At 39.0% G+C, this 22,541-nt stretch overlaps 1 protein-coding gene across 1 annotated transcript in view; it reads left to right on the top strand.

Moving 5' to 3' along the window:
• The window catches only part of ATP8B4 (ATPase phospholipid transporting 8B4 (putative)), a 236,005-nt gene that overhangs the window by 96,078 nt on the left and 117,386 nt on the right, over nt 1–22,541 (top strand). Inside the window, exon 7 of the mRNA XM_056135410.1 lies at nt 7,474–7,546. Coding sequence (XP_055991385.1) covers nt 7,474–7,546 — 73 coding nt within the window. The remainder of the gene's footprint in view (nt 1–7,473; nt 7,547–22,541) is intronic.

The following is a 22,541-nucleotide window of genomic DNA, read 5'->3' as shown; positions in this document are numbered from 1 at the left end:
TAAAGCAATTCTATCATTGTAATTACCTCATCAAGTTTTGAAAAAGTTGGTATGAAGAAGTTGTAAATAGATTCTGTGTATGTCAAAAGCATAACTAATTATACTATGACACTGAAAATAAAAGTATGTTTTAAAATCTTGGAATTTATGGAGACAGTGCAATTCAGTGAATTCATTAGCTTTCAGAGTAATCTTATATTGCAATTCCATGATTAAGGAGAAAGTGCTTTTCCTGATAAAGGTAGAAACAAAGTGTATTGGAGCCAAGTCTTTGGAACCAAATGTCATTTCACAGCCCATGAGGCCCTCCTGTGCTCCTCTCAGAGAACTGTGATGCGAGCTTGCTTCCAATGTGAGCCCTGGAAACAGCTGTGCCACACATGAAGAGCAAGGGAGTGTCTGTTTTCATTGTTTCAGGATAATGACGAAATGCATTCATTAGACAAGCTAAAAATCTTAGGAGAAGTCTAGAAATATTTTGAAGATGAGCTTAGAGCAGATCTTCTTGCCTGCCCCTCTGGTCTTTTTGGTATGTCTTTGATGTGTTGTCAGAGGTTGGTGGTATTGGGTATAGGATGAGAGGAATGGTGGGAATTTAAGATACAGGTCATTTTAAAAATAGAGAAGAACGCAAAACCAACAAAAAAGAAAGATAACAGCTGGTAACCCCTATAAATCTTGTAAGAAAGATACCATGGTTATTGCCATGGGAATTCTAAGACAGATTTTGTTTACTTTCTGAGCATTCTATCTCCAGTAAATGATAAAAATGAAAAATCAAAACTAGAAATTCTGATTTCAGAAAACACATACTGAACAACCATGATAAAATGCACACTAATTAAATAGGGTCATGAATTTAAAAAAAACTTGTCTATTTAAATTCACTTTTTTTTTGTTTTTTAGTCTATGAAGATTTTATTCTATGTAGTTGAGAATTTTGAAAGGGCTAGGTATTTGGTGTCTGGGTACATTACACATCTTTAAAATGCTTTGGTCAATAATAGATAATCAACAAAAGATAATGGGCTTTCTTATTTAGTCATAAAAATTGGAAATTTATGCTTATCACTTAAGACAGATACTCTCTTCTTGAGTTTTCATGTCCATAAACCAACCATAGAGTACAATGGTGGCATTGTACATCCTCACTTGGAGAGAGTGAATGAAACAACCTTGAGAGTCTTCTCAACTATATTAATCTACCTAGGATTTTTTTTTCTTTTTTGCAGGGGTAGGGTAGGGGGAACACAGACACTCAGCTGTGCTTAGCTGGGGTTTCACACCTGGTGGGTCTCAGGAGACCCTATGTGCAGGGATTGAACCTGGGTCAGCCATGTGTAAGGCCATTTCCCTACCTACTATTCTGAATGTTTTAAATTCATTTTCAGTTATTAGTTCTTTTGCTTCTTTTATAAATTTGGTATTTCTGTAGCTCTGATGTTTCATGCTCTTGAGGCCCTGGTTAAATGCTGTCATATCTTCCTGATTAAAAATAATAGGAAATGACATTTAAAGACAGCTCTGATTTTTATTATACATGTTACTTGATATATATTCAGTGATGGGATTTTACATCTATTTGACATCATGCATAACCTATGATTGATCAAAATATCTGGACCCTTGTTATTTAAAATATTCTTATTATATCTACAGAATATTAGACATAATCAACTTATCTCTAAAGTAGAGGATTTTGTAGTTTTTCCTCTTATTCAATCAGTTTTTAAAAAGTTCTTTAGGTCATGAGATGAGGTTCTATCATCATCTTACCTCTGAAGCATTGTGCTCTCTATTCAGCAGGATGCTGTTCACAAATCTAAATGGCCTATGTGACCGATGTGTAGGTTACTGAGGGAGATCACATAATGATCACACTCAGGTGAGAGCCAACATCCAGGGAGTACTGCTTCCCTGCTTCCTACTAGATTGCTCTGTAGCTTTGGATGTTATTTATTTTGAGGACATTTCTCCCATAGTTGTGTACCTTCACAATGATATCTTACCTGAAGCTCATAAAAATTTTATGTATATTTGCCTGGTGAAGCTTCTTTATAATCTATTGCAGAGCTCATATTGTATTTGGGGCAGAGTTTTATGTCCACATATCAGAAAGCTTTTAAGACCTCAACTATTAGCAATAAGACTGCAGAAAGAAAATATTTGGAGCATTCCTTTTTAGGGTTGTGACTTGCCATTGGGATAGGTAGAGAGTGGTAGAGGGGATGATAGGCAAGGCATGGGAAAGGGACTTTGGGAAGAGATGCTCAAAGAGACTGACAAACATTGGGTAACAGGCAGGAAGTGTCAAGAGGGAGACTAGAGGGGGGTCAGAGTAAGCTTATGGTAATATACTGTAGGTATTTTCTGAATTCTTGGCTTTTCAGATGACTTTAATATATTGCTACCCTGTAGAATAACATTGCTACAGGGAGCTTAGGTTTGTTGGGTTACACCCATCACAGTGCTCTCTAGTCACTCCCATTTCTCTGTTTATCTGTAAACTCTTCTCTGTGCTCTCCTCCCCAGCCAGTTAATCACTTTTTCTCCCTAATCAGATTCTGTTAGCTTGTAAGATCAGATTCTTCTAAGGACACTGAACTTGTATTGTAAGTTATGTCTTTTGCGTAGTTTACCTTAGAGCAATGTCCTTTCTGTATGGACACAGGAAGACAGTTAATATTATGCTTTGTAGCTTGGGAGTTGATTTACTCCGAATAATAATTACTCCTGGGTATCTGCTTTCTTGACTCAGTTGCCCTTTGTTCCTAGCATCCCAAAAGCAGGGTCCCAACGAGGGACTGAATGGACCCAGGGCAAGCTGTGAGCTACCCTGGCATTGAAATGGGCCAGGCCAAAGCACCATGATACTCAACTATAAGTTGAGGGCATGATCATGGACAAATGCTGTCATGATCCAAAAGTAAGTAACGACGAGACTAGGACCCTACTGGGGCTAGGAAGACTAACCTGGCCTGAGGACTGTAATATATATTTATGTATATATATGTGTGTATAGTGACATGTCCTCAGGAACAACCAAACTGTAAGTTTATCTCTTACTGTGCTCATGCAGAATGACATTGCTAGAAATATTGGAAGTAGACTTACTACAACTTTTTAAGTAGATTACTAGCTGAGGAAAGAACACACCCTTGTTGGGATCCAAACCTTGAGCACATGTCCTAGTAATCTGGAATAATCTCTTTAGATGAGATTTTATCCTTGAGCTAATCTCCTTGAGGAGTGGTCTTGCCTCTCTTTGCTGATTTGTCAATGTTCAACCCACCTTTGTGTCACCACCCTACGTGATTGCTATATAAACTAAGACTGTAAGCTCAGACGGGGCTTGGGCTCCAGAGAGTGAAGGGAGAAGGCTCAGGCTGAGGAGGAGGCTGAGGCTGAGGCTCAGACTCAGGCTCAAGCTCAAGCTCCGGCTCGGGCTGGGGCTGGGGCTTGAGAGTGCAGAGGCTGAAGCTCAGGCTGAGGCTCAGACAGAGGCTCAGGCTGAGGCGCAGGCTCGGGCTTGGGAGCTTGGGCTCCAGAGGGCAGAGTCAGAGGTGAGAGTGAAGATTGGAATAAACTACAATTGATACCGACCAGCCTGGCCCTGGTTTGTTCCTTTGCCTGCCCATCACCATCGACCTCCCCGGGGTGGGGGAAATGTCTCGAGACTACCGAACGCGGGCGGCGGGAGTGGTAGAGCACCGCCGGACCTTCTGGCAAACACACACTACCCAGATTTAGAAAAGTTTGGTGAGATAAATTATTCTGAATTTTTTTTCTAATTTTGGAAGTATTTACTGTTAGAAAGAAGAGGTTAAAATATAAGTCATCTGTTAGTGGATAAGGAGGGAATGGGCATGAGCATCTAGTATGGGAAAAGGTATTTTTCTCTGCTTTTTTTGGCCACAGCTGTGATATTCAAGGCTAGTATCTGGGTATGCACTCAGCAATTACTCTTGGAAGGCTCAGAGGACCATATGGGGATGCCAGGGATCAAACCTGGGTTGGTCATGTGCAAGGCAAGGGCTCTACCTGCTGTACTATCACTCAGCCCCTCTCTGCTTTCTCTGCACCTCAAAATATTCCTATAGAACTTCATGCTTATAATATCAGATTATTTATTCCATATCAAAATTTCTTTCAATTCTCTGGTGGTTGGCACATTGTTTCTTAGAAATTTTTATTAAAAATTTTGTGTGTGTTTGTGTGGGGGGGAGGGCACACCAGGTGTGTTCAATGCTTATTCCTGAATCTATGCTCTGGGATTATTTCTAGCAGTCCTGTGACCATATGAGTTGCCAGAGATCAAACTCAAGTTAGCCATGTGCAAGGAAAGTGCTTTATCTGCTGTACTATCACTTTCGCCCCTAGTTTAGAATATTTTGGCCCCTAGTTTATCAGTTAATTCAAATAATTCCATGGATCCCACCAGACCTTTAGAAACATTCTTCTAACTGCTTTGGTTTTGGGGAAAATATGCTGAACTTGAAAAGGAAAGTTAGAAAAAACTTCAGAAAACCCAGTATTTGGTTTGTTTTTCTAAATAGCTTTTAATACTATTATTAAATACTATTTAATACTATCTAGCCAAACTTAAATGTGCAAAATATCCTCTTTGGCTATTTGCATTTTTTGTTTTGGTGGTGCTCAGAGGCCATACCTGGCTCTGTTTTCAGGGGCCACGTCTGGAAAGAAGTGGGTGATGATGGGTTTTGTATCAGAATCACACTGCCACAGTCACATGGTAGGCAAGAGCCTTAACCTTCATGCTCTATCTCAAGCCCCAGATACCCTTTTTTCCTTTGGTTTGATTTTTTCATTTAGGGAAAGAGGTAGGATGCGGCTGTCCCTGAACCATATAGAGCATGGGTAGGAGAAATAGGAGGTTGGAATGAAATTTAGTATCTCCTTAATTCTTTCCTAAAGCAGATGTACTTTCTATTGAGACTTCAGAGGGATTCAGTAGCAGTGAAACTTCCATTGGGACAGCCTTCCTATTGGCTCACTCACATCAACTTTTATCTAATACACTGTGTCCTAAAATATGCCAATATTGCTCGAAAGAGGTATTCCAGGAGAAACAACCAGCAAATAATCTATACCTGAACAAATAAATAAAATAAGATTTAGAAACCTTCTTAGTTTCTACGATTGTCATCAAACTAGATAAAATGCAGAAAAGCATGGCATTGGAAAATGAGTGAATTCTGGCTGGAGATGAAAATGTGGCAATTGAAAACTTTCCAGGACAACATGTACTTGGATCCATATTAAAGAAAATTTTTTTTGAGCGTTTAGGCCAAATGACCCAGCAGGGTTGATAGTGTGAGACATACTTCACAGTTGTATAAATATTTAAAACTGTTTTCTACCCTATAATAAAAGAAAATTAGGTTGTTTTTAAGAAACTGTACAATATAATTAACCTGCCCAACTTAACTTGTTGGAGAACCTGTCCCGAACACCTCAGCTTCTCTCCAAAAAGACTTTTGCTGAGAATCAAGTGTGATAGCTTCCAACTTGGAGAACTAGCTGAGTTTATGCTGCAGGACACTTTGGAAGGGATGATCTGTATCTTTGGTATTTTGCCACAGGTGTTCTCTTTCCAGATGGCCTGTCTGCTTAATGTGCCACCAGGCCCTGATCAGCTAGACACAATAGATTTTCATCATAGATCGCTTTGAACTTGTTGAAGGGTAGACTTGGACTCCATTATACATGTGAACCTCAGAGAAAACAGTGCATACTATTCAATTAGGGTTCTTGTATTTCTGTGGTATCTGTTGTAACCACTCTTGCATTAATGATTCTGTTTGTTAGTTTTCTCTCTTTTTTCTTAGTGAATCTAGGGAACAGTTTGCCAGTTTTAATCTTTTCTCTTTTTTTTCCCTTTATTTTATTTATTTATTTTTTTACAGTTGTAGATTTACAATTTTTTGTGCTTGGGTTTCAATTATACAATGATCAGATACCCATCCCTCCACCAGTGCCCGTTTTTCACCACCATGGATAATATCCCTCCAGTTTTAATCTTTTCAATGCACAAGTTTTTATATTATCTTTTTAATTTTTGTTTTCTTTATTTCCACTTTAACTTTTATTATTTCCTTCTATTGACTTTTGGGTTAATTTCTTCTTCTTTATGTGTGTGTGTATGGTGGGGGGGGATGGAAGTTCAAAATGTGTTTGGCCACATTTGGTGGTACTTAAGGCTGTTTCTGGCTCTGTGCTAATTGGTCACTCTTGGTGGCACTTGGAGGACCATTGCCATGCCACGCAAAGCAAGCACCTTAACCCATCCTGACTTTCCAGTGCTTTATTAGAATTTTTTCTTATTCTTAATGTGGGTCGTAATTGCTATATTTAGCACGACTTTTGTTATCTACCATATGTTCTGATTTGTTTGTTTGTTTTGATTTTTGGTTTACATATGTCTGTGCTCAGAGCTTACTTCTGGCTTTGCACTCAGAGATCATTCCTTGCTGGGCACAGGGGACTAAAAGAGATACTGGGGATCAAACCTGGGTTTGCTATGCTAACACTTTAGACACATAGGTTCTGATTTTGATAACATACATTAAACAAAGTGTGAACTTGTACTCAAAATATTTATAGTGTCATAAACTCATGTTACTAGTAAAACTAAAAACCAAAAAATCAGTCTAACATCTTTCTAAAATTTGTATTATTTTTTCTGTCTTGTATTTTAGGTGTTGTCCTGGTGCATTCTAATTTTCCCCTGCTCTCTCCTTTACTTCTTGCTACCCCTTCAACAGACTTCTGGAGCAATGGAACTGATGTTTTTAATATTACCAACATAGAGATTGAAAAAATGTCAAGGATTAGAGATATTACTCCCTACCCTTATTTTTAAGTGTTTTCATCAAGGAAATATGAGCAAGCATTAGTAGCTGTCAGATAAAGTGTTTTAAACAAGGAAGTGCAACCAAGAATTAATAGCTGTCAGTGATAAGATTGGTGGCAAGAGCACTCTGACAAGTTGAGGTATCTTAAATTTGTCTCCAGGGGAAGGTCTAACTCACTTGTGCCCTTGAGAACAATCACCGAGATTCTGTAGGTCTTAGACGTTCCTCAGTCAATAGACCTTGTTAATATAAACTCCTTTAGTTTCACGGTCCGGGTCACGGTCCTCCCGTTGTTCATCATTTTGCTCGAGCGGGCCCAGTAATGTCTCTATCATGAGACTTATTGTTACTGTGTTTGGCATATCAAATACCTCACAGGTAGTTTGCCAGGCTCTGTCGTGCAAGCGAGATACTCTCGGTAGCTTGAATCGAACTCGGGTCAGCCATGTTGGCTGCTTGTAAGGCAAACGCCCTACCACTGTGCCATATTGCTCCAGCCCATATGGTGGATTCTTCTGTCATCAGGTGCTCCATTATGAATACATTTTCTTAATTCTTCCCCAATCATGAAACAACCTGCTTTTGTTTTTGTTTTTAGATTGAAGAATGAAAAATGGATGAATGTCAAAGTGGGAGACATCATTAAATTAGAAAATAACCAATTTGTTGCTGTGAGTATTTCATATTATATTAAAAATGCCTCTCAGATTAAAATATATCAGATTAAAATACCTTCATACTAAAGTATTTGCATTTGCAAATGTAATATATCTGTACCAATTCAGAGTAATTAAGGAGGGCATATCAGAATATGTTAGTAAAACATCTCAATTATAAGATGCTTTAGAAGACATTAATTAATTCCTTTTAATACCATGGTGACTCAGATAAGGCTGAATAAGTATCATATTGTCTATTTCCTTTGGTATCTTTTAAAGTAATATACACAAAAGATTTTAAGTAAGCGTTTCAAGCATTTCATAAATAAGAGCTTCTGAAATATTGCAGAGTACATTAAAATTTGTGTCTTCATATTTTGAATACAATCCCCTAGTAATGGGATTACTAATGTTGAGTATTTTACAGTAGATTTTAAGAAAAGATAAGATAAAGGAAGAAAAAATGTATGCACTTTTTGAATAATCACAACCAGAATGTCTATTTATTGTTTCAAATTAATAAAATATTACTGATAAAATTTTTCTTGGCATATCACATGATGTAGTTATAAGTAGTTTGTAGTTCTTACAATTCTTACAGTTATAAGTAGTTCAATAAAGAAATCAAAGGGTTCATATCTGAAATTCATGGGTCTAAGTAGAGTTTATATTTAATAGAGAGTGTTGAGAACTATCAAGCCAGCCATTCTAACTTCAAATTGTTTTTGTCTTTTTTTTGTCAAGTATGTATTAACTATAATTTTTGTGTTGAGTGTGATTGTACATATCTGGTTGTAATGATCGTTTAAGACATATTTCCAAAGGAAAAAATTTCACTCATGAGAGCAACTGAGGTGATACTTCTTAACATTCACCTTTAGAAAGAACTCCTTTCTGAAGGACTGAGGACTGCTGCATAGTCTGTGTATACTGATTTTTCAGAATGTCCCCTGCTAAGGAGATGCTTTAGAAGACATTAATTAATTCCTTTTAATACTATGGTGACTCAGATAAGGCTGAAAAATTATCAACTTGTCTATTTCCTTTGGTATCTTTTTTAACAATTTTTTTAAAAAAAATTTATTAGTGAAACATCATGAGATACAGTTGTAGACTTACAAATTTTTGTGCTGGGGTTTCAGTTATACAATGATCGAGTACCCATCCCTCCACCAGTGCCCATTTTCCATCACCAATGATCCCAGTATCCCTCCCACCCCCATTCCCCCCATCTCACCCTGCCTCTGTGTCAGGGCATTCCCTTTTATTCTCTCTCTCCTTTTGGGTGCTATGGCTTGCAAAAGAGGTATTGAGTGGCAATCATGTTTGATCTATAGTCTATTTTAAGCATACTTCTCCCATCCTGGGAGGATCCTCCCAACACCCTTTATTTGGTGCTCACTTCTCTATCTGAACTGCCTTTTCCCCTAGCAAGTGCGGTTGGCCTCCAAGCCATGGAGTGAACCTCCTGGTACTTATCTTGGGTATTCTTGGATGTTAATCTCCTATTTTGTTACTTTATATTCTTCAGATGAATGCAATTTTTCTATGTCTGTCCCTCGCTTTCTGACTCATTTCGCTTAGCATGATACTTTCCATGTAGTACTACTTGAATGTAAATTTCATGACTTCATCTTTTCTAACAGCTGCATAGTACTCCATTGTGTAGATGTACCAAAGTTTCTTTAACCAGTCATCTGTTCTTGGGCACTCGGGTATTTTCCACATTCTGGCTATTGTGAACAGTGCAGCAATGAGCATAGAAGTGCAGATGTCATTTCGACTGTACTTTTTTGTCTGCCCAGGATATATTCCCAGGAGTGGTATTACTGGGTCAAATGGAGCTCAATTTCTAATTTTTTGAGAATCGTACATACTGTTTTCCAAAAGGGCTGAACCAGTCGGCATTCCCACCAGTAGTGAAGGAGAGTCCCTTTCTCACCACATCTGCACCAACACCAGTTGCTTTTGTTCTTTTGGATGTGGGCCAGTCTCTGTGGTGTGAGACAATATCTCATTGTTGTTTTGATCTACATCTCCCTGATAATTAATGATGTAGAGCATTTTCTCATGTGCCTTTTTTCCATTCAGATTTCTTCTTTGAGAAAGTTTCTGTTCATTTCATTGCCCCATTTTTTGATGATGTTGGATGTTTTCTTCTTATGGAGTTCAACCAGTACTTTGTATATCCTAGATATCAACCCCTTGTCAGATGGGTATTCGGCGAATATCCTTTCCCATTCTGTAGACTGTCTTTGTATTTTGGTCACTATTTCTCTTGAGGTGCAGAAGCTTCTTAGTTTAATATAGTCCCATTTGTCTATTTCTGTTTTCACTTGCTTTGCCAGTGGTGTATCATCTTTGAAGATACCGTTCGCCTTAATGTCGTGGAGGGTTTTGCCAACATTGTCTTCAGTGTATCTTATGGATTCTGGTCTGATGTTGAGGTCTTTAATCCATTTTGATCTTACTTTTGGTGTTAGGTAGAGATCTGAGCCCATTTTTTTGCATATAGCTGTCCAGTTTTGCCAGCACAATTTGTTAAAGAGGCTTTCCTTGCTCCTCTTTACATTTCTTGCTCCCTTATCAAAGACTAGATGATCATATGTTTAGGGAGAGATGTCAGTATATTCAACCCTATTCCATTGGTCTGCAGCTCTGCCTTTGTTCCAGTACCATGCTGTTTTAATCATTACTGCTTTGTAGTAGAGTTTGAGGTTGGAGAGGTTGATTCCTCCTATTTTCTTTTTCCCAAGAATTGCTTTAGCTATTCGTGGGGGCTTATTGTTCCATATAAATTTCAGGAGTATTTGCTCAATTTCTTTGAAGAATTTCATGGGTATCGTTATAGGGATCACATTGAATTTGTACAGTGCTTTGGGGAGTATTGACATTTTGACAGTGTTAATTCTCCCTATCCATGATCAGGGGATATCTTTCCATTTTCTTGTGTTCTCTTTTATTTTCTGTTGGTGTCTTTTAAAGTAATTTATACAAATATTTTAAGTAAGGTTTTCAAGCATTCATAAATAAAAGCTTCTGAAATATTCACTGGAAAGGCCATTCATCAAAGAGTTCTAACTTTAAATAGGGAAGTGTTTATTTCTTCGACAACTTCAATTATTTGGAAAATAATTTCGTACCAAAAATAAGCTAGAAAGTTCCCAATAAAGCTGAAAGGAAGGTCTTATAACCCCACACCCTGCGTCTTGGATGCAATATAGTTAGTTTGGTTAATTTCTTATCATCTGTTTACTTCATATCAGACTCATTTTAAATTAGCTTGTGCAGTTTACTTTCCAACTCATTAAAAGTTAGGAATAACTCACCAGTGTGTGTTATCATACCGTGCAGGGAAGCTTGAGGCACGTTTACAGTCTGAGGACCCTGGGTGAGGAATAGAATAAGAACTGAAGAATGAAAGTCACTTTTACTAGGTGACTTTCCCCATAACTAGCTATCCAGTTACTAGCTAATCTTTGTTCCTTTCCTTTAATTGTAGCACTTTTTCTTCCTTATTTATGGTTTCTTTGAGTTTTAAATGAGGGTGCTAGACCATCATAAGATTCTCACAGATTCCTTCCAGCCGTTATCTGCTTTGATTCTCTGAGGTAGTACCATGCTATAAGATTCTTTAAAAATATGTAGGTTGGGTGTTTTTTTTTTTTTATCTTGAGAGAGGGTGGAATGCCTGGCTGTGACTGATTATTGACTACGTGGTCAGGGATAACCCCTGCTGGTGCTCAGGTACCAATGTAGTGTCAGGGATCTAACCTATATTAACTGTGCAAGGTAAATGCCTTAAGCCTTGTACTATTTCTCTGTTCTTACAAGATATCTGCAAGCCCATCTATGTACAAACCTAGATACTGGTTTCCAATGGTTTTATCAATAACAAGGATGATATGTCTATTTGTAACTGTCTGACGTCTTCAACTATACTTCTGTTGGTGTAATTTTGGGATGAGGGAGCCCTCCAAAATACAAATCTCTGTGGTACCTCTTGATATGTTACCCTTTCCATGGCTTGACACTGAGTACCTAAAAGATTCAAGGGTAAATAAGTGTTTTTTTTTTTTTATGGGGCAACAGCTATAATCATAAAGTAAAGTAAAGGCCCTCCCGTTGATCGTCGATTTGCTCGAGCGGGCCCAGTAACGTCTCCATAACGTCTGGCATATCGAATACTCTCGGTAGCTTGCCGGGCTCTCCGAGAGGGGCGGACGAATCGAACTCGGGTCGGCCATGTTGGCTGCGTGCAAGGCAGACGCCCTACCCGCTGTGCTATAGCTCCAGCTATAATCATGTTCAGTATTAATACACTGTCTTGCTCCCTGACTCAGATGGGGTGCTTAGAAAACTTATATTTGGGGAACAAAAGTCACATGTCTCTGAAAGAGGAGTTGGAGGAATTATTGCAAGAAATAGATCTTGGGTAGCCTGGTGATAAAGATCAAGGTAGTACTAGTGTCCATTACTATTTATTGATTCCTTCCCATGTGCCATACAACGTTATGAGATCATTATATGGCTGAATCCAGTTGATCTATAGATTAGCTCAAAGACAGCAGGTTCTATACTCTCATCCTTGTTCTCTTTTTATAGTTGAGAGAGTAGAGGACCAGTATAATCAAATAGCTTGATAACAGGAGAGCCAGGAGTTAAATCCAGGGTATGTGTCTCTAGAACTTTGCCTGTCTTAAACTCGTTCCATTAAATTAGGCTACCTTGGACTCCATTATCTAGTAGAATTGTTGCCCTGATTGCCTTGAGCCTGGACTTCCAGACTGGGTGCTTCATACTTTTATGCTAGACATGAAGTGAGCAGAGAATACTGCAGGTAACTCTGATGTACTATAGTGAGAATTTATACCTTGACTTATGTTAACTTGTCATTTTGCTTTAAGTAAGGACATGAACTAATCTGAAATTGAAAATTATATATCATGTTAATTGTTTTTCTAAGCAAGGAATCACCACATACCCCCACCACCAAAATAAAATTGGAAGTATTTTTGGGCTGAATTTCCAAAGCCACTAGTTTCATCTTCAGACCAGGAAAATAAGGCATAGACTGACGTGTATTAAAAGAACATCAATAGTTTTTAAGACAAACAATACAGAATTCTAGATGTGGCTAGGACTTGGGCCCTCATATCCAGGCATGCCTATACTTCTCCCATTGACAACAGTGACTCTGCTTTGTTTTTATCATCAATGGCAGAAATGATCTCTTATTGGCCATTGCTTAAATTTAGCTAATTTAGCTCAGTGTTACTCAGCTCCCTCATAAAAAGATATTTATACCTTTAAAAAAGAAAATGTTTGCTTTATTTATTTATTTATTTATTTGTTTTCTTTTTGGATCACATCCGGCGATGCTCAGGGATTACTCCTGGCTCATGCACTCAGGAATTACTCCTGGTGGTGCTCAGGGGACCATATGGGATGCTGGGAACAGAACCTGGATCAGCCAAGTGCAAGGCAAACACCCTACCCACTATGCTATTGCACCAGCCCTGAAAATGTTTGCTTTAAAGCAAAGGTATTTTTATGTTCAAGGAATTAAACTTTTTACCTTCAGAAATAAGGGACTTGAAAGATGAATTTGACCTGAACTCCATTCCTGACTTGAATACTTTGCTTTCCTCTGATCCAAGAGGGCCAGCTGGTCCTTTCTTGCCCCCTTCTCCTATTTTTGGAAAGGCCATTTTGTCGTCTAATTGTTTCTTTGTGTTTTTTAAGTTTTTAAAAAATTATTATGCCATTGTTGTGTCCCTGTGGTGCTGGGAAAGTCCCTTCACTCCTCCTGTGCCAACTCTAGGCAGGATGGAACCCACATGCAAAGTATGTGCTCTACCACTTGAACCACATGTCAGCCCTATTTTAAGTTTAATAGCTTCAAATCAGTTACTCTTCCACAAATTTTGTAAATAAATCCTCTTTAAAAAATAAACACAGTGGAAACAGACACACTAGAATGACACAGTAGAAAGCTAGGAATTTCCAAAAAGTTGTTGTAAGAACATTCATCTGAGTTATATTGAAGAGGCTTCTTTCTGAAGTGTAGAGGAGCCACACTTTTACAATGTCGAAGAAAAAATACACGGTAGAACTCTGAAAACTCAATGTCAAAAAAGCCAACAACCCAGCCATACAAGGGGTAAGGATTGACACTTTCCCAAAGAAGACATATGGAAGTACAACAGGTATCTAAAAAAGTTCTCATTGTCACTCATGGCTAGGGAAATGCAAATCAAAACAGCATCGAGAGTGCTGCAATGAACAAACAATCGCAGATGTCACTTCGACTATACCTTTTTGCCTCTCTGGGATATATTCCCAGGAGTGCTATAGCTGGGTCAAATGGGAGATCAAATTCTAATTTTTTGAGAGTCGTCCATACTGTTTTCCAAAAGGGTTGGACCAGCCTGCATTCCCACCAGCAGTGAAGGAGGGTCCCTTTCTCGCCACATCCGCGCCAGCACCTGTTGCTTTTGTTCTTGTGGATGTGGGCCAGTCTCTGTGGTGTGAAATGATATCTCATTGTTGTTTTGATCTGCATCTCTCTGATGATTAGTGATGTAGAGCATTTTCTCATGTGCCTTTTTGCCATTCGGATTTCTTCTTTGCGAAAGTTTCTGTTCATTTCCTCTGGAAAAAACCTGAGTGCCCGAGAACAGAGGACTGGTTAAAGAAACTTTGGTACATTTACACAATGGAGTACTATGTAGCTGTTAGAAAAGATGAAGTTATGAAATTTACATACAAGTGGTACTACATGGAAAGTATCATGTTAAGCGAAATGAGTCAGAAAGAGCGGGATAGACACAGAAAGATTGCATTCATCTGGGGAACATAAAGCAACAAAACGGGAGACTAACACCCAGGAATGGCTGAGATTAATACCAGGAATTTTGCTCCATTACTTGAAGGCCAGCCACATGTGCTAGGTGAAAAGGAAGCTCAGATAGAGAAGAGAGCACCAAATAAAGGGTGTTGTGAAGACCCTCCCAGGGTGGGAGAGACATGCTAAAAGTAGTCTATAGACCAAACATGATTGCCACTCAATGCCTCTCTGGCAAAACACAGTACCCAAAAGAAGAGAGAGAGAACAAGGGGGAATGCCCTGCCACAGCGGCAGGGTGGGACGGGGGGGGGGATGGGGGGTGGGAGGGATGCTAGGACCCATGGTGGGGGAGGATGGGCACTGGTGGAGGGATGGGTACTTGATCATTGTATAACTGAAACCCAAGCACAAAAATTTATAAGTCTATAAATGTACTTCATGGTGTTTCACTAATAAAAATATGATTAAATAAAAAAAAAACCAAAACAACATCGAGATATCTCATGCCAGTGGGAGTGGCATATACCAAAAATGTATAGAGACAGGCAGGGTGGTGGAGTTGTGGTGATAAAGGAGGCCTCAATCCAGTGTTGGTGGGAATGTCATCTGGTTCAGCCTCTATGGAAAGCAATATGGAATTTTTTTAAAAAATTAGGAATAGAGGGGCTGGAGCGATAGCACAGCGGGTAGGGCATTTGCCTTGCACGCAGCCAACCCAGGTTTGATTCCCAGCATCCCATATGGTCTCCTGAGCACCGCCAGGGATAATTCCTGAGTTCAGAGCCAGGAGTAACCCCTGTGCATCGCCAGGTGTGACCCCCCCAAAAAAATTAGGAATAGAAATCTCACAGAATCCAGTGATACCACTTCTTGGCATCTATCCTCCAAACACAAAGACATTAATTTAAAAGGATATAGGCATACTAGAGGGTAACATCAGTGAAGACAGTCAGAAAGAGAGGCATAGATTTGGGATGATCTTCCTCTATGTGGGACTTAAAAAAAACACAGTAAGGGGACAACATAAGAGCCAAAGGCAACATATTGAGAGAACAGATGAACACTATCGGGAGAGAGGAATTTTGAGGGAGGAAGGTACACTGGTGATGAATGTGGTGCTGGAGTTATGTATCTGAGAAACCATCATTAACAATATTGTACACCAAAGAACCTCAATCAATATTTTTCAATCCTTAAAAATGACTAATAGTCTGCATATGAATTTATGAGAGTGAGATATAAGGCCAGATTTTTTGGGGGAGTTGGGCCACATCCAACAGTGCTCAGGGCTAATTCTTGGCTCTGTGCTCAAGAGTCATTCCTGGTGATGATCAGGGAAACACATGTGATGTCAGAGTTTGAACGTGGGTTATTCGTGTGCATGGCAAGTGCTATCTTTCTAGTCCCAGGTCAAAGATTTTTATTTTGGTAAAAGAAATGGCTGTGAGTTAATACTTTGAGGTCTGTTATTCTTCTTCTCTACACTTCCTCTTGTTTATCACCATTTTTTTCTTATTCTAGAATCAAATTTAGTTATCAAAAGTAATAATTATCATGTAGTTGATGAATCTGAAATTTAAATTTTAAATGATAATGTTACCTGAAGCTTACGCATTTCCCTTTTTGTTTTTGTCATGGGGAGGGCACACCTGGAAGTGCTCAGACATTACTCCTAGCTCTGTGTTCAGGCATCTCTCCTGGTGGTTCTCAGGGGACCATATGTGGTGCTAGGGGTTAAACTGGGGTCAGCTGTGTCAAAGGCAAGTGCCTTTACTCCTATACTATCTCTCAGGTCTTTAATTTTTGTTTAGGACATCATTTCTATTTTTGTTACTATCAAATATATTTTCTTCTAAATATACTCATATTGCATGAGCTATTTTTAGTCTTATTTTTGTACAAAAGAAATATAATATTGTAGGTGATAAGTTCAAGAACTCCATGTGTGAGAACAGTTTAGAAAACAATCGAGGGAGATCCATATATGGCCTTCTAGTTAATTCTGCGCACTTATCTTTCCATCAAGTTGTGGTGAAGATACCCTAATCTTTTCACCATTCTGTCTTGGCTTTTTAATAAAAGAAGCCAATTTAATAAAGCATGCCAAGTCAAACCCAAACAAAGTGACTTCTGTTTTTCATAGCAGTTTCCCAGTGACTTGGAGGCCAATCAGAGAAAACAGCATAACTGGTGGGATCAGATGTTCTGAATTCTAGTTCTAGCTCCGTCTCCAAGCTCTATGATTGTGGTATTAAGTCTCTCCCATCTTTGGGTTCCTCAATTAGGTCAGACGATGCTCTCACCTTGCTTCTGTAAAGTCTGTGGACTTTGAGTGATTTTTATCCCATTTAGTATTTGTTGGGGGCTGGAGCGATAGCACAGAGGGTAGGGCATTTGCCTTGCAAGCATCCAACATGGCCAACCCGAGTTCGATTCCTTCGCCCCTCTCAGAGAGCCCGGCAAGCTACGGAGAATATCTCGCCCCCATGACAAAGCCTGGCAAGCTCCCCGTGACGTATTCAATATGCCAAACACAGTAATAATTGTCACAATGGAGTCGTTATTGGGCCTGCTTGAGCAAATCGATGAACAATGGGAGGACAGTGACAGCGACGGTATTTGTCGGGAGAGACTTCCTCCTCTTTTTCCTCCTTCTTTTTGTCATCCTCCTTCTACTGCATTTGGGCCATACCTCGTGTTGCTCAGAGTTTATTCCTGGTTCTGAGATCAGGGATCTTTCCTGATGGTGGCGGGGATTGAAACTGGGTTGCCCACATACAATGCAAGCTTCTTTTTGTACTATCTCTTCAGCCTTTCTTAAAAAATCTAGTCATCTGTTTTCATATCCTGGTACTCTACTAAGCATTGTAATGAACATGAGTGTGCATTTATCTTTATGAGTTAGTGTTTTAGTGTTTGGGGATAGATGCCCAGAAGTGGAATCAACGGTAGTCCTATTTTGAATTTTTTCAGAAATCTCTAATACTTTTCCTTAGAGGTTGAGCCAAATGACATTTCCACCAACAGTGAGCGAGGGCTCGTTTTCCACCACACTGTCACCAGTTTTCAGTCTTCTTTGATGTACACCATTCTCATTGCATACCCGTGAGATAGCTCATTAATTCGAATTTTTCTGATAAGCGTTTATTAGCACTTTTTCATATACCTCCTGGTCATTGTACATCTCCTTCTAAGATGTGTTTCTTTCCTCCAACTTTTTGATGGGGTTTGTTCTCTTTTTTTTTTTTTTGAGTTTTGTGAATGCTTTATACTATAGATGTTTGCCTTTTATCTGATGTGTGGTGTGCAAATATTTTCTCCTATTCAGTAGGGTGTCTTGTAGTTTTATCCCTAGTTTATTTTACCATGTAATTCTTTTTCCCCAACAACATTTTTATTTCTCAGTGCCCACAACATGCAAATTCTTTTAAATATAATCCAATTTGTTTACTATTTTTTTCTTCTTCAATGAAGCCAGCTCATTTAGGACATCTCTGAGGGCACTATCTTGCAGAGTTAGCCAGTGTATTTCTTCATTTATTTTATGCATAGTTTTTTTGGGCTACACCTGGTGATAATTAGTGTTTCCTCTTGGCTCTACACTCAGGAATTATTCCTGTTGGTGCTCTGGGGACCATAGGGGTGCTGAGAAATGAACCTGGATCAGTTGTGTGCAAAGCAAGTGTTGTATACCTTCTGTACTGTCTCTCCAGCCCTTAAGTTTTATTTTTATTTATTTTTTTTTTGCACGTGACCACCCAGTTTTCCCAGCACTATTTGTTGAAAAGGCTTTTCTTCTCCTCTTTACGCACTTAGCTCCGTTGTCATAGTTGGGAACAATATTATCCCCTCGTGAGGTTGTTGAGGGAATAATGTGTGACATGCTGCAAACTATTTTTGTAAACATTTTTAAAAACTGTGTAGCTTTTATTTTTTATTTTTCTTGAGATTTTACTTAATTTATGCTTCAACTTAAGAAACATTGAATATGCCTGAAAAGTATTTGAAGACAATATTGTGGATTCTAGCGACACATATATTTAAGGGATTGTTATTTTTTGTTTGTTGTTTTGTTTTGGAGCCACACCAGTGGTGTCAGGGGCTACTTCAGACCCTGTGATCGAGGGTCTTCTTTAGCTGTGCTCCGGGGACTATGTAGTGCTGGAATTGAACCTAAACCTTGGGAACATACCCGAGCCTATTACATTATCTCTTCATGTATTGTTTTAGGGATTCTTTTTCAGATTTTCTTGACTGAAACAATTGTTTCAGATTGTCATATGGCAACGGTAGCACTGTAACACTGTCCTCCCATTGTTTATCTATTTTTCTCAAGCGGGCACCAGAAACATCTCCATTGTGAGACTTGTTACTGTTTTTGGCATATTGAATATGTCACGGGGAGCTTGCCAGGATTTGCTGTGAGGGCTGAATACTCTTGGTAGCTTGCCGTGTCTCCGAGAGGGGCAGAGGAATCAAACCCAGGTCTGCCACGTGCAATGCAAATGCACTACCCGCTATGCTATCGCTTGGGCCCATGGCAACTGTACAGGCTCTTTTTTTTTTTCTTAACTGGTGGAAGGGCATTGTGCTGGAAAATACTGTCATTCTTGGGAGACAGAATTGAGCTTCTCCTGGAATGCCAAGGAAGTTGACTCTATTATTAAGCAGTAACCGTGGCTTCTTTTGACCCAGAGTTAAGAAGAAAAGCAACTGCAGGTCCAAAAGATATCTTCATACTTCCTAACAATTTTAGAGCACAGGTGATAAGAATGAGAAAATCATACTTAATGGGATTTTCTTTAAGCTTGGGAACGAGAGGCTCAAGGTGCATAAAACTCATGTAATAATATTATTTAAATATAAATGTGAGAAATAAGCCCAAAGAAAAATTTCAAAAAATATGTTTTTGCCCTGTAAGGTCAAGATGGAGCTGGAGAGATAGTACAGGCGTTAAGTCACTTGGTTGATTCATCAACACCCCGTATGGTTTCCTTAGCAAGTCCAGGAGTGAGCTCTCGGCACACAGCCAAGAGTAAGTTCCGAACACCACAAGGTGTGGCCTGAAGACAACATACATATTAACAATCACAATAGGTAGTTTTCAGTTCAAGAGTAGTATCCTATTCATGAGCATTATTCCCCCCACTCCTATTTTCTTTATTGAATCACTGTGAGACACAGTTACAAAGCTCTCATGTTTGAGTTTTAGTCATACAATGATTGAACAACCATTCCTTCATCAGTGCACGTTTTCTACCACCAATGTCCCTAGTATTCCAGTACCTCCACCCCCCCCCCACTATTCCAACCCCTCCCCCTCCCCCATCTCTATGGCAGATAATTTCCCCCCTACTCTCTCTCTACTTTTGGGCATTATGGTTTGCAACATAGATACTGAGAGACTATCATGTTTGGTTCCTTACATGAACATTTTTTCTATAGTGGTTTTTTTCTGTTCACATTGTGACAAGTCAGAAAATAATTTCTGTCTGATAAGCCTCATTAACTTACCTAGAGCTAAGGTAATAAGTCTTGATAATGCAAATCCATTTTTTTTAGAGACTTGTTATAGAGTTAAAAATTCTTTTGGGGTTTGTTTGGTTTATAACTTATACAAAATTAAAAGTGCATGCATCTGAGAAGGGGGAGTTGTAAGATTTAAAAAAAAAATGGTAAAAAACTCAAAATAACTGGAATGGAAATTGTGCATTCTAACATAGCCAGAAAAATTTGAGCCTGTGTGTCAATGTGCTAACATTTTAGTTAATTCTTTTTTTGGTCATTCAAGTCCTAAAAAATTTTCTGGAAACTTTTGTTTTTGAATAAAAATATAAATTTGAAGTATATTGATTCTCAATGTAGAAAGCTACCCCAACTCTTTTTTTTTTCTTTTTGGGTCACACCCAGCGATGCACAGAGGTTACTCCTGGCTCTGCACTCAGGAATCACCCCTGGCGCTGCTCAGGGGACCATATGGGATGCTGGGAATTGAACCCGGGTTGGCCGCGTGCAAGGCAAACGCCCTACCCGCTATGCTATTGCTCCAGCCCCGTACCCCAACTCTTAACCTAAATGATAAGTGAGTTCCAAAACTGAAGTGAGTGTTGAATTGAATGTTTTTTTTTTCTTTTTGGATCACACCCGGCGATCCACAGGGGTAAACTCCTGGCTTTGCACTCAGAAATTACTCCTGCAGTGCTCGGGAAACTATATGGGATGCTGGGAATCAAACCCAGGTTGGCCACATGCAAGGCAAACGTCCCACCCTCTGTGCTATCGCTCCAGCCCCTGATTTTTTTTTATGTTTACCTTGTCACTTTTGTTTTTCATTTCATTTGTTCTCTCTTTAATTTTTTTTTGCCTCTTACCTTTTCTATTAGGCAAAGCCTGGCAAGCTACCCGTGACGTACTTGATATGCCAAAAACAGTAACAACAAGTCTTACCATTTGTTGTGAGATGTTACTAGTGCCCGCTCGAGCAAATCGATGAACAACGGGAGGAGGACGGTGCTACAGTGCTACCTTTTCTATTAGTTTCCATTTATTTGGCTGGGGATAATGTTAGTAGAGTACCCGCCTTTGGTTCTAAACACTATCAACTTATTTTTAAAATTACTGTTTTCAATTTCCTCCTTCTATTTCATTTGCTATCTCCTTTGCCTGCAGATGGCTCTTAAATGTTTTTGATCAGCAGTTAAAGTCATGCATATATAAAAGCTTCTAGTATTTATTTAAAACTGGGGAAAATTCTGTATTTAAAATAATTAATTATCATTCATTATCAAAACAGTAACAACCAAGTCTCACAATTTGTTTTGAGATGTTACTGGTGCCTGCTCAAGCAATTTTTTTAAATTTATTTTTAATTAATTAACTAATTAATTTTTTATTTTTAGTGAAACACCATGAGGTACAGTTGTAGATTTACAATTTTTGTGCTTGGGTTTCGATTATACAATGATCAAATACCCATCCCTCCACCAGTGCCCATTTTCCACCACCATGGATAATATCCCTTCCACCCCCATCCCTCCCATCTCACCCTGCCTCTGTGGCAGGGCAATCCCGTGTGTTCTCTCTCTCCTTTTGAGAGTTGTGGTCTGCAAAAGAGGCTTTGAGTGGCAAACATGTTCAGTCCATAGTCTACTTTCAACATGCATCTCCCCTCCTGGGAGTATCCTCCAAACACCCTTTATTTGGTGCTCCCTTCTCTATCTGAGCTGCCCTTTCCCCTAGAATGCCTGGCTGGCCTCTAAGCTATGGAGTAATCCTCCTGGTGTTCATCTCAGCTATTCTTGGGTATTAATCTCATATTTTGTTTCTTTATATTCCCCAGATGAATGCAATCTTTCTATGTCTATTCCTCTCTTTCTGACTCATTTCACTTAGCATGATACTTTCCATGTTGTACCACTTGTATATAAATTTCATGACTTCATCTTTTCTAACAGCTACATAGTACTCCATTGTGTAGATGTACCAAAATTTCTTTAACCAGTCATCTGTTCTTGGGCATTCAGGTTTCTTCCAGGTTCTGGCTATTGTAAAGAGTGCTGCAATGAACAAACAAGTGCAGATATCACTTCGACTATACATTTTTGCCCCTCTGGGATATATTCCCAGGAGTGGTATTGCTGGGTCAAATGGGAGCTCAATTTCTAATTTTTTGAGAATTGTCCATACTGTTTTCCAGAAAGGCTGAACCAGTTGACATTCCCACCAACAGTGAAACAGTGTCCCTTTCTCGCCACATCCGCGCCAGCATCGGTTGCTTTTGTTCTTTTGGATGTGGGCCAGTCTCTGAGTTGTGAGATGGTATCTCATTGTGGTTTTGATCTGCATCTCCCTGATAATTAATGATGTAGAACATTTTCTCATGTGCTTTTTTGCCATTTGGATTTCTTCTTTGAGAAAGTTTCTGTTCATTTCATTGCCCCATTTTTGGATGGGGTTGGATGTTTTCTTCTTGTGGAGTTCAACCAGTATTTTGTATATCTTTGATATCAACCCCTTGTCAGACGTGTATTCGGCGAATATCCTTTCCCATTCTGTAGACTGTCTTTGTATTTTGGTCACTGTTTCTTTGGAGGTGCAGAAGCTTCTTAGTTTAAGATAGTCCCATTTATCTATCTCTGTTTTCATTTGCTCGGCCAG

Source organism: Sorex fumeus, unplaced genomic scaffold, assembly GCF_029834395.1.
Source record: "Sorex fumeus unplaced genomic scaffold, SorFum_2.1 ptg000111l, whole genome shotgun sequence".
NCBI classification, from domain to species: domain Eukaryota; kingdom Metazoa; phylum Chordata; class Mammalia; order Eulipotyphla; family Soricidae; genus Sorex; species Sorex fumeus.
The sequence above is the reverse complement of the archived record's forward strand: the minus strand, read 5'-3'. Positions and strand labels throughout refer to the sequence as shown.